The sequence below is a fragment of the Pituophis catenifer genome, unplaced genomic scaffold (genome assembly GCF_029215685.1).
Source record: "Pituophis catenifer annectens isolate HBS135680 unplaced genomic scaffold, rPitCat1.0.hap2 SCAF_1, whole genome shotgun sequence".
Lineage (NCBI taxonomy): Eukaryota > Metazoa > Chordata > Lepidosauria > Squamata > Colubridae > Pituophis > Pituophis catenifer.
In genome coordinates this window covers 289,401,067-289,414,594 of record NW_027256881.1, presented here as the reverse complement: position 1 = coordinate 289,414,594, position 13,528 = coordinate 289,401,067, and the positions used below count along the sequence as shown (strand labels likewise).

At 36.5% G+C, this 13,528-nt stretch overlaps 1 protein-coding gene across 1 annotated transcript in view; it reads left to right on the top strand.

Moving 5' to 3' along the window:
* Positions 1-13,528, top strand: part of STXBP6 (syntaxin binding protein 6) — a 102,046-nt gene that overhangs the window by 27,874 nt on the left and 60,644 nt on the right. Inside the window, exon 2 of the mRNA XM_070931355.1 lies at positions 1,185-1,367. Within this exon, the coding sequence (XP_070787456.1) occupies positions 1,214-1,367 (154 nt within the window). The 5' untranslated portion in view covers positions 1,185-1,213. The remainder of the gene's footprint in view (positions 1-1,184; positions 1,368-13,528) is intronic.

Here is a 13,528-nt window from a genome sequence, read left to right as displayed (position 1 = left end):
TAAACCAAGCTGCAGCCAGCTGTCTTTAATCAAGAGAGCTACTCCTTTACTTGGCAAGGAGCTTCATTGAATATCTTTGATCTATTCACTGGCTACAAGGATTTGGAGGTCTGACATCATCTGACTGCTCCAGCTGTCCTGATGGTGCCTATGTTAAATCAGTCTCAAGTGATTCCTGACTTGATATCTCCTGAGGCTGACATTCCACTGGGTTAGTTGGAACAGGGTTTTTTGGGGGGAGGGGGGAAAATTTGCATCCCGGGCCATGACACTGGGTCTCATCAGGCTCTTGGATTGTCTTCCTTTCAGTCAATTTCTGCTAATGATTGGATCAGGAAAAAAAAAAAGGGTAGAGATCAAAAGAGTCCTTGAGCTGGATCTGCAGAAAGACAGATCTAAGGTATGAAATCATTGTTATGAAAGCTTCTGCAGGAACTCTTTCTGGTTTTCCACCATTCTCCACTGATAATCTTGAAGTGCTTTACCTTCAAACATTTTGGAAGGGAGGTTGAGCAGCATGCTATATTTGGAGCACCACTATCCATGCATGGATATGGCTATCAAGACAGGTCTGCCTCTTTTTCTATTCTTCCTTGTAGACATATTTTGCCCTTTGTGCTTTTAATTAATACCTTTACCAAATACACAGAGTAGCCTGAAATGAAATGTGATGCTTTTTATTAGTGGATCAGCCTACTGAGATTTCTATGAAAGTTGCTCAGTTACGATTGTTCAAAGGTATTGCATCTGAATTCACCTCATGTTTAGATACTCTGGGTTTTTTTATGCCATGTGTGAATATTTAACATTTATCGCTAATATCTGGCCCTCTAATTTGCTAATTTCTTATATCATTGTATTGAAAACCCTTATTGCTTCATCTTTGATTGTAAATTGTTTATTTTTAAAAAAGCCAAAAAGTCCCTTCCCTTCAATATTAGCCCTCAGTTTTATCCTTTCGTATTGAAGATAATAACCATCCAGACCCAAGTTGTCCAAGCTGACTGAGTTCTTTCTGTTGTTCAAAATGGCAGATTATTCTAGATTTGAATAAGTTATTTGCTATTTTAGTTGTATGTGTGTATGCAAGTATGTACTTTTATTAGAGGGGAGGGGCAGAAAGCCAGTTTGTTATATAAATATTTCTTCAAAAATGTAATACTTGCTGTACAAATTCATTTTAGGAACATCTTCCATCTGTGTCTGATTTATAATGAGTGCCAAATCTGCTATCAATAAAGAGATTTTTGCACCACATGATGAAAGGATGCTGGGTGCAGTCCAAGTAAAAAGGAGAACGAAGAAAAAGATTCCTTTCCTGGCAACTGGGGGTCAGGGTGAATACTTAACCTACATTTGCTTGTCAGGTATGCTAAATCATTTTGAAATCCAGCTATCCTTTCGGTTTGTTTGTAAAAGTTGATTGATGTTGTCTGTGGATAAAAATAATGTGGCATCATGAATTTTAATTAGACAATTAGATGAAAAATCAGAGCATAAACTTTCAGTATTCCTATATTTAAATTATAAAGGGAATGTATGGACAGAGTTAAGTCATGTGATGGAGTCAGTAATATATTTATATAGACTTTCAAATATTTCTCAATATTTGACCATATTCTTCACAAGATCTATTCTTTCAGGCATTAATGTGGCCTGAAAAGCCCTGGGACCTCAGTGGTTAAAGTGTAGTATTGCAAGCAAACTCTGCCCACAGTCTGAAGTTCAAGGACTCAGCCTTCCATCCTTCCAAGGTTGGTAAAATGAGGATCCAGATTGTTGGGGGGCAATATGCTATAAAGCACTATGAGACGATATATAAGGCCAAATGTCATTGCTAGTGAAAGAATGGACCTGGATTTTTGGTATTGCATTAAGAAATTTCTGTATGTATATTTCCTATGTTCTTAAAGGAGACATTATCATACATACTTTTAGATCAACCAAGAATTTTGGGTGCCCAAATAGACAAAAAAATTGAGTTCATCTTATCTGCATGTATAGATGGCACAGGTATTTCTCAACCTACGACCATAATTGAACCCAAAATTTTGGTCATAAGTCATGATGGTAATAAAGCGGGTCATCATGTAACTGGACAGGCATCTCTTTTGTGGCAGTTGTTAAACAAATGCCATTAAGCGAACCCATTGTTTGCTATGGCACATGTTTTTCTGGAAACTGGAAGTAAGGACCAGTTTCTAGTAAAAATTGTTTTGTAAATTGTGATCATGTGAACCACAGGGCACTGCAAACGCGTCAAAAGGAATTGAGTTTGTAGATTGTATACTAGGCAAATGCAAAGGACTCAATGCAGTGTGCTGTTGAGATTTCCAAATTATAAATGGTAAATTCCAACATAGTATTGTTGTTTGTGTGTGTGTTAGTGCACAACCTTTAAGCAACCAGACAATTACAGTATATTCCAGAGTATATTTAAATACATAGAGTACTCTGTTGCATTGGTTTTGTTGGCTTGTTGAGCTTTAGTGTGTATGTATTGTGCATGGTTTCTACATGGTCTTGTTTCTTGTTGATAACTGGCCTTTTCTCTTTGCAAGTTAAGAATAGATGACAATAGATGAAATTATCACTTTTGGAAAAAGCAAAGAAAGAATATTGCTTATCCCAATTCAAAAAGAGTGCAGGCATCTTATTCTGTAGAGATTTTTCCATATATTTCTAAGCTGTGAAGTTTACTGAATTGTCATATCAAGGATTTTTTCCTACCTTAAAGATGGAATTTTCTCCTCTGCCCCTTTTGCTGTTGTTGAAATATATATGTATTGCAGTTGTATTGCAACCTGTAAAACTATAATGGTAAAAGATTCTCTTCTACTTTTCTATACCAGTAACATTGAAAGTTGTAAAATTTATATCTAAGCATACATTTAGGCAGTTAATAGCTTTTCATGTATTTGCTGCTCTGATGAATATCACTTCATTCCATTGCATCAGTGCTTACTTTGCTTGTCAAATTGGTAGTTTAAGCCTCATTGCTTTTACCTAATCAATTTGTATTTCATCTTTCAAAAGCTTGGGGCAGCTGAAAGTTTTCTTTTGGAGGAGCTTGGCTCCCAAAGCAAAACAAAATCAAAGTTATCTTATTTATTTATATACCTGTCAGCTTGACACTGATGTACCAGGCAAGTCCTCATATTATTTTTCAGCACTTTTGGAAACTCACGGAGATGGTTGCTTCAATTAAAAAGAGCCAATATGAGTGATCTGCAGACAAATCATGCAGAACCAACTTTATCTTCTTCAGATTTATTTAATCTATCAAGGGAATGACGTATACAGTGTAACTGCATCTCAGAAAAGTCTTTGAGAAAGTCTCTCATGATATCACCCTTAGCAAAATAAAAAAAATGCTTGCTGGATGCTAGATGAAGGTACAGTTGGCTGAATGACTATTCCCAAATAATACTTGTTAATGGTTTCATTTCAGCATGATGGGACATATCAAGTTGGAGTCATTTTTAGCAACGATTTCGATGAGAGTGTGGAGGAAATATTTAACACATTTGCAGATTATATAAGCAAGACATGGAAAAATCTAGACAAGTTTCAGCAATGGACTGAAATTAACAGGGATATAATTTAACAAGAAGAAATGTAATGTTTTACATCAGGCAAAAAAGAATATAAGTATAGGATGGAGTTAAAGGATGGAGACGACCTCCCTGGCAGATGTATATGTGAAAGGGACTTTGGAATTCTTGTTGCCCATATATTAAACAAGAGCCAGTATTGATATGCATTAATTGTTCCACTTTACTCTGTCTTCAGGTCAAGCCCTATTTGTAATATTGTGTTCATTTCTAGATGCCACCATTCAAAAAGGAGAATTAGAGAAGTCACTCCCCAAGGTGTGGTGGGGAGTCTGGAAACAAAGCGGGTGAGAACCAGTTAAAGGATCTGGTGGATATATCTAACCTACAAAATGTGATAACAGTCTTCAGCTATATAAAGGGCAGTCATATAGAAATGATTTTCTATTGTCTTGGAGGGCATGACCAGAATCAGTGGGTTATAACTACAGGAAGGGTCAGATTAGACATCTAAAGGAACTTCTTGGTTGTATGAATTATCAGCCAGTGGAATTGACTTCTGGACAGAGTGGTAGTGAGATTTTTTTTTTTTTTTGCTGAGGATCTTCAAACAGAAACCACATGGTCATTTGTTAGATATATTCTGGTAAATCTTATACTGATTGCAGAGTTTAAATAAAAGTAAGGTCATTTCCAGATCTATGATTCTTTGATGAAATCTGCTCTGCTCCGAGAACTCTGGCCCTTGACATACAGTATTTCTCACCCAGCCTCTGTTATGATCTTTTTTAAAATGACACTTCATTTTTATAAACTGCATTGTAGACGCACTTGAAGAAAAATTTACATTTACCTTAAATGTAAAAATAATCATAGTATGATGATTCTTTCAAATTGTATAAATTTATAGATTATGCACCCGGTTCTAAGACAGGAGATTAACCCTAAAAAAGAACAACTTGCCAAAAGTCTCTGTATTTAATGTGTGTGTTTTCCACAAAAATATAGTGGTGCAATCAGTTCCACAAATTGTTTTACTTTATTTTATAGTGCTTATAATCCTTCCCAGTTACGAAGTACTCTGAATGGTATACAGCATCAACAAATAGAAACTCAAAGACATAGTAACAAATAAGGCAGTCAGAATAAGAAACAAAAGAAACAAAAGAGCAAATATAGAAACAAAGACATAGAACATAGAAACAAAAACAGCAAATATAAAAGCCCAACAAAAACCAAGATAGATAGCCAGTGATAGCCACTGTTAGCTAGGACTGAAAGTGCTTTTAAATAAAACTATTTCTATGTGTTTCTGGAATTGCAACAAAGTGTGAGCTTGTATTTTCTTCTGGAAAGAGCGGGCTGTTGTACGAAAGACCTGCCATTTCATTCATGCTCTGGGACCTTAAAGATTGGAGGGGATTTTCAGCAGATGTGCTCTCTCAATGATCAGACTAGACATGCCAATTCAATTCTGCCAAGGCATTGCCTGATGTATCCTGGTGCTGTTCTGTTTAGGGCATTAAAAATAATAGCCAGCACTTGGTCTTAGAAGCCTAGTGGCAAACTAATGCCAGCTTTAATATTAGGTGTGATTCTTTATTTTACAGGGCTGTCTTGTCGACGATCTTGTCGCCATATTTTGTATCAGCTGCAGCTTCTAGGTTGTCTCCAAAGACAAGTTGCAATGGTCCAGTTCGGTAGAATTGCTGAATTAGGCTGAAAGAGGATTGCTTGTCCTAGCCAGTTTTGGTGACTTTCCAATATTTTAGTTGTAGTTTTTCTAATGGAAAGTAAACAGTAGTGGGATCAAAGGGAGAGATTTTATGATTAAGGTGAAAAAAGTATACGAGGAGGGAGAAAAGTTACTAAGCCATTTGATCATGGCTGATTCTGGAAAAAGATTGGAAAGCTGTGGATCTGCAATTGTGTAATTCTATCACTTCTAGGAAAGAAATTTGGAAAACCAGAGGAGACTAAAACTTTACTTTTTGAGTTACAAGTTCATATTCTGCAGTTGAGCATTTGACTTGTAAAGATTTTTATAAATTATTTTGGACATAAGAGTTTGAAAGTGGGATTCCTGCTTTAGAAATCTCCACTACACAGTGAAAAAAAATCTTTAGTTTTTGTTTTGCCATCCTGAAATAGGACAGTGCCCACAATTATGTATATATAATTTTTAGTTATCAAGTCAGTGGAATAGCTCTTTTAATGTAAAAACGTAGCTGTTTCTCACCTATTAATTGGTTTCAGTCATAACATGAGTAATGAAAAACTAGCAGTATTCTATTCATGCTGTGAGCAGTATCTAGTTCAATAGAGGTGGACTTAAGAACAGGAGAAAGAGACTGGCTGCTGCTTGGAGGCATGTCAATCAAAACCTGTAGAACTTGCCAAAACATTTTATGTCATCATCATCCACTCTCACAGCTGATTGGCAGCAGGATATTCATTCACTGTTTAAGTATGCCTATTCTTAATTTGTTCTTACTGTGAAATGTAATTTTCTACTTCCCATTTGTCATGCTTGTTAGAGGAAAGGAAATCTACATCTATAAAGATCAGGATCATGTAGGGAATGGTTTTTCTTGGGACACTCTAGGGAAGTGAAAGTTGGACTTTGGAAAAAAAAGGACATGAATGAATAGAAAATTCATGAATCATCAATAATTAAGAAAACAAACAGATGGTTCCTAGGACAATTGAATCCAGAGTTCTCAGTCAAGGCACAAAGGCTTTCAATATAACTTTTGGACACGTTTTCCAAAGAACTAGCTCTTTGGAGAAGTCTATGAAGCTGAGAAAACTGGAAAAATTGAACAGAAAGGTGGATATTGGGCAGGAAGGTGGATGGACTTGATTACAACAGCCATGAGTAGACTTGAAAGACCTGAAGGGCTGGATATGGGGTTGATCATCCTGGAGAAGGTCTATTATGTGACTGCTAAGAGTCAGAACTGACTTGAGCACATAATCTAAAGAAAATGAAGTTCGAGTTTCAGTTTTGGGACACTGCTGAGTTAGTCATCTTAAAGTCCAGCTGTTTTTATAAGCTAGTTCAGGTAAGTATGAAGCAAATACCTATAAATAATTCTTTATATTTAATACATTTAATAATTGAAGGAACTTGGCCACACTCCTTGACATGGAAGAAAGCAAAGTTTTCATTTGGTAAATATTTTGTTTAATGACTGAGTTGCCTGTCAGAATTGTGATTGCTAAGAGGATTATCTGTAGTATAAATAAATCCCCATATTTCCTTCCTTCCTTCCTTCCTTCCTTCCTTCCTTCCTTCCTTCCTTCCTTTTCAATTTTCCCTCATACTCAGGCCTGTTTCTTCCATTATCACCATTCACTGAAGCATAACATGTAACTTTAACCAGCCTATGGATTCCTATTTTTACACACATCAAGAACAACCTAAGTGACATAGATTAATAACTTCTGACATATAGTTTAGTTATTCATAATTAAATCTACATGTATGTTTTCCACAATTACACTCCTGAAGACCAGACCATTTCCATTCAATGTTATTATATCCTTGTTTTATTTTACCTTCACAATCACAAAATATATCTGGTGTTGTTTTTCTTTCAATCATTCCATTTGTTAATTCATGATCTATACTGTTTACGTTTTGTATAGTTCAAGTTTTAGATGTAAAGAAACTGGACCTAGGACTTGGCTTATTCAGCCTCTGTCCTGATATCTATTAATCTTTAAATGAGAAGACATGAAATACTATCCATAAAGTAAAAAACTTAGATTTATTGAAAATCTGCTATATTGATTTATTGAAAATCTGCCAATCCCAGTTACCTGAGATTATAATTTCTCTCAAATCTCCTTCCCTTTTATAGACAAGAATAGTTTGATCTAATTTCTCCAATAGTTTTTATACCAATATTTCTACCAATTATCTTGTTTTCTGTAGCTTATGTCCTTACCAATATTTCTGAGATTATTATACATACCTGTACTTTGTAATAATGGTTTAAGGATGATTGGAATTTTAAGAAGTCAGTACTTGACTCAGCTGTATTAAGCAATCCTGCCTTTAACATTCTGCTTTGTTTTATTTTGTGTTGTTTTTTAAGTTAATAACAATGGTGGTGGGGCTGCAGTTACAAAGGACATTGGATGAAGTGAAATTATTTAGATTCCATCCAATTGGGATTCACACTTGACCATGGGTTAGAAACTTCGTTGATCACTTTTCTGCATGCTCTGTGGTTGGAGGTGGTCTTGTTAAGTCTCTTCAGTTCTATCAACAGTAATATCCTTTTTTTAATCACCTGTGATGATTGAGTTTCCTTTTTGGAGTGTTTTTGCTCCTTCTTAAGCAAGCAGTTCCATTCAGTGTTGATAGGATAGTAGACAATAAATCTTTGAGCATTTCATTGTGATGTGCCTGAGGGCTCCTCTTTAACACCTTTATGAAGCTGCTAGGAGAGATGCCATCACATTGGGCTGAAATATCATCAGTATGTTGATGATACCCAATTATATATCATCATCCCAAGCCAAATAGAAGATCTACTGGAAGTCTTTAATATAGGACCTACAAGCTGTGAAAGACTAGATAGTGGGAACTTCTACCTTATTCCAGCAAGTTGGAATTGTTAATGCAGGTGTCCTCAGGTATAAAGTTACATCCAAAACTCTTGCATTTCTCTTAAAGAGCAGGTTTGTTTTTATTTGTCCCAGGATTGATTACTTGATTTTTTTAATGGTCCATGGTACTCATCCTGTGTCAGTTCTGCAGCCATATAAATGTGTTTAATAAATATTAAATCCTTTTCACTACAAAGGTGACATTTATTGTTGTTTATTACATAATGACTGTCTACTTTCATACAGTTGGCAAAGCTGGTTCTTGAGTCGTTAAATTGGAGACTTCAGTTTCTTTCTTTAATATTTCTGATCTTAATCAGCTTCATGTGAAGCTTTTATCAGCTTTTCTTTTTATGTCCTTCAAGTATTTACTATGCATTGGCTTTTTTAAGTTGACAAATTGGTTTCCTATTGTTCTTTTCAATATGTCATTTTAGTTGTTTTCAAAAGCTTCCCTTAATTGACTTCTTCAATAAGGGTTCTTCACTTATAATAGATAAATTCTCTGGCATCTACTTTTTCTGTCTGTCTGTCTGTCTGTCTGTCCGTCTGTCTGTCTCTTTGTGTGTGTCTCTCTCTCTCTTTCTCTTTCTCTCTCTCTCTCTGCCTCTCTCTCTCTCTCTCTCTCTCTCTCTATGTCTTTCCCACTTTATTGACCACATAGCCCTGCTTCATATTAGTTGGAACTTTAACTGATGCTTCTCCTGCAGGTTTGAACAGTCAATGAATATTTGATTTCAAAGTGCATATTCTATAGTTCCTGTATTTTATTCTATAGGAAATACAAAACTACGTTCATGAGATTCTGCAAACCTGAAGGAAACATTTTTGTGGATTGAGGATTGATATCTTTTACTCCGTTATCATCCAGTATACGAGAGCATAACTCTCATATAATTCAGCAAATAGTTCATTTATTCTGAAATTTACTTTGTGATGTGCAAATACCTAAGTTATTACTGTATTTTTTGGTCTATAAGACACACTTCCCTCCCCACAAGATGTCTGTGCATCTTATAGAGCAATTGTTGCCAAAGCCCCACCCAAAAACCCACCCGCCAGCCCCCACCCTTCAGCTTCTGCCTCCCAGCAATTTGTCTCCTTGCAGCAAACAGCCTGGTCAGCTTCAGCACAGCCTAATTTAACACAAGCAGTTGATTGGTGGTTGGACTGGCCCCCCAGAATACCACCAATCAGTTGTTCTAGGATGCGGGGATTGCCCCTCTGTCGCTGCCTATCGCCACCGCCTATTGCCGCCTCCACGTCCCCCATTTTCAGCCTCCATGCACCCTGTTTTCAGCCCATTCCAGACAGCAGCGATAGGCAATGGCGATCACCGCTGCCTGGAATGGACCGAAAATGGAGCGCGCGAAGGAGGCGATAGGTGGCAGCAGTGATTGGTGGTGATGGTGATGGGTGTCAGCGATCCCTGCAGCCTGGAACAGCTGATCGGCGGTATTCCGGGAGGCCGATCCAACTGCCTATCAGCTGTTGGTGCTAACTCAGGCTGTGCTGAAGCTGATCAGGCTGTTTACTGCAAGGAGGCAAATTGCTGGGAAGCAGAGGCAGATTTTTTTTCTTGTTTTCTTCCCCAAAAGCTAGGTCTTTCTTATAGTCCAAAAAGTATGGTAATTATTGTTGTGTTGAATCCAGAGTAATGTAATGAAAGAGTCACAGAATATGTGGAAAAGGCTTGTGCTTTTATTAAAGGTTATTTTTGGATCCTAGTCAGGGATTTGTAGCAATTTAGAAGGTTGTCATGTTGAAGCCTGTTCACAGAAAGTGATTTGATAAGAGGCAGGTAAGTGGTGAGTGGGGTGAGAGTTATTCTTTCAGTATTTTAGCTATATCCATTTGAAATGTAGCTTCAAGAGTTCTTGGACTAGTGATTTAGAATCAACAGCTTACATTAGATTTGAATCTGACATTCTTCTTGAATTGCAATAGTGGCAAATATCTGTAGCTCGGGTAGGATGAGGATGAAGGTTCTTCTCTGAGCTTGTGGGTTGGTTTCCGAACATGTTACCTAGCCTGGTAACGAAATGTTCAGAAACCAACCCACAACCTTGGAGAACAAACCTTCACCGTCATTCTTCTTGAATGTTCGTTATTATTTGGGAATACTTTGGAATAGATCAATCTATGTCTGATAAGACTCAAAATAGAACTCTGTAAGCTACCATTTATCAGAAAAATCTCCTGAAGGCTTCCTGCATCAGCAAACGCAAAGTTGTATAATCAATATAAATCTCAGTTTCCTATATATACAGTAGGTGGAAGTTTCGTTAAAACTTAAATGATGAAATACAAAAGTAAAATTGTGAAGAATTTCTATAATGATTGTCCTATTTTTTGAAAGATTGATCATTTGTAAAGTGTTACTGGATTCAGAATAGTTTCTATATTCAACATTAAACACATGTCCCCTCATATTTTAAAACTACAATGACTTTTTCCCTCCTTCCTTCGTGCCTGTTTGTTAGATCTTTTACCATACTATAGTTTAAGGCCTTTCAGAAAGAAAATATGGCATATCACATTAGACTCTCATCTAATGTGCGTATTAGTTCTAAGGATATAAAAAGATTCAACCTGTTTTCTAATTCTGACAAATCAGATTTATAATTTGCTGCCGTGTACGACAGGAAAATTATAGACATTATATTATACAGGTTATAATTATACAGGCACTGAATGTGCTTCAAAGCTTGTGAGATACGTTCCCATAGTCATTTTCAGTTATGGATGTACAGCATTATGTAATCATCCAGGTCTATATCTGTAAAAGTAATTCCACATATAATATATTACACAATGTCTATCAAAATTGAATTAATTAGTGTGCATGCACCATGCATATACCCCATATACATTGGGCTTTTTTATCTAATCATTCCCAGATTGACTGAACTGACAGAAACCTCCCATTACAGTATTTCTGTTTTATCAGAATTCTGCTTAAATTTTGCATATGAACACAGTGCCCCCACCCCCAGTCCTGCTCTGCTACTTCATCATGGCAGTAGGAGGTGTTCCTACTGAGCAAAAATCATCAGGAGCCAAGAGTATATATTCCTACCACCCAAGATATTACGGTCATTCCAGCTTTCCAGCTAAATGACGCAGGCACCTATACTGAGCAGCAGGAATACAGAAAGATAGCAATAGCAATAGCACTTAGTCTTATATACTGCTTTAGAGCCCTCTTTAAGTGGTTTACAGTGTCAGCATATTGCCCCTCACAATCTGGGTCCTCATGCTAGAAATATGTTATCACTTTAGTGACAGTGACAAAGAGATGAATTCATACTGTACAGGAAAAGGCAATGGTAACCATTCCTATATTTGTATCAAGAAAACCCTATGGATAAAAAATATAACATGATTGATGATATACTGTTAGATGATGGGAAGGCAGGTCAGATCCTCAGGTTGGATGGCACTCAACATGATGCTGAGGATGAGCTCAGGAACTTTCAGATTACTAATGGTGTTTATGATGTGGCTAGATTAAAATCATCAATGCTGATGCTGCCAGGAAAAGAAAATTTAAAGTTACAAATATAAAATTACAGTAGGAACATGGAAAGTAAGAAGCATGAAAGCGCAACACATTGAAAGATGAAATGAAACAACTACAAATTGGCATCAGCAAATTGAAATGGACTGGATTGGACACTTTCAGTCAGGAGATCACTATGTTTATTACTCAGGACATGAAAAAACAAGAAATGAGGTTACTTCTATAATTAAGCATATAGGAAGAAGAATACCTGGCTACAATGCTATCAATGACTAAATAATATTGATTAGACTTTGTGGACAACCCTTTAATATGACAATCATTCAAGTTTATGCCCCAAACACCAGTGCAGAAGAAGAGGTTGATGACTTCTATGATCAAGTTCAATTCAAAATCAACAGCACGTGCAAGCAATATGGTATTGTTTGTATTGGTGAGTGGAATGTCATAGTTCCAAATTCAGAATGTGAAAGAAGAAAATGTAGTTGGATTTTAAGAAAACAATATGGAGCAGAAGACCAGTTTATCAGTTTTTACCACTCTAGTGATTTCCTCACTAGAGGAAATATCTAAAATGAAGTCTCTCGATAGAATAAAATTTATTTATTTATTTTACTTGTATGCCATCCATCTCTATTGACTATATTATTGCTAAAAGGAGATGGAGCATAATTGTAGCATCAAACAGACGGCAAGTTGCTGATTGTGGTACAGGCCACAAACTGCTGAGGTACAAACTCCAAGTTAAGCTAAAGAAGAAAAAGAAAACCAGTTTCCACAATATGATCTTGAACATAATACCCACCATTTTTGAGGAGAACATCAGGAATTACTTCGAAGTCCTAAGCCTCAATGCTAGACAACCAGAGGATTCATTAAGATGACCAAGACATTAAAAATGAATGTGAAAATAGGCTACCAAAAATAGAAAAGAACGCAAACTAATGTCAGAACGAAGTGTGCAAATTGCAAAGAATTTATAGAAGAATTTATATACCACTTCATAGTGCTTTTACAGCCCTCTCTAAGCGGTTTACAGAGTCAGCATATTGCCCCCAACAATCTGGATCCTCATTTTACCCACGTCGGAAGGATGGAAGGCTGAGTCAACCTTGAGCTGGTGAGATTCGATCTGCTGAACTGCAGATAGCAGTCAGCTGAAGTAGCCTGCAGTACTGCACTCTAACCACTGCGACACGTCTTGGCCAAAGCCAAGAAAGACAAAATTCTCAGAAAGCAATGTATCAAAGTGTCAGAGAGCTGTTAAAAGTGATGTATAAGAGCAGTTAAAATCACATTGAGGATGGAAGCAATCATGGAAAAACAAGAAAAGTATTTCAAAAGATCTCTGAACTCAGAAGGAAGTTCCAACCTTGAACTAGACTATTAAATGATGCCAACTGATGGAGAGTAACCAACTCAAAGAAAGATGCAAGGAGTATACTGCAACAATATGCAGTAGAGATGTCAATATCTAGATACCTTAGAAGATATTCCTTACTTATAAGAACCTCTAGTAGTAGAAAATGAAGTTACATCATCACTCCATTGCCAACTTAGAAAACTATAGGAACTGATGGAATACCCACTTATGTATGGCAAGCAAGAGAAGAAAAATCAGTCAAGATTCCAATCAATTTATACCAGCAATTTTGGAGAATGACATAGTAGCCAACTGATTGGAAGTCTACATTGCAACATCAAAAACAAGGGTCTTATAGAACGTGCATGGAATATCCTTGCGCAGACTGGCTCTACATTGGCAAAAAAGTGCAAAAAGACTATATACTCTCCCTTTATTTATTCAATTTATACACAGAATATATATTAA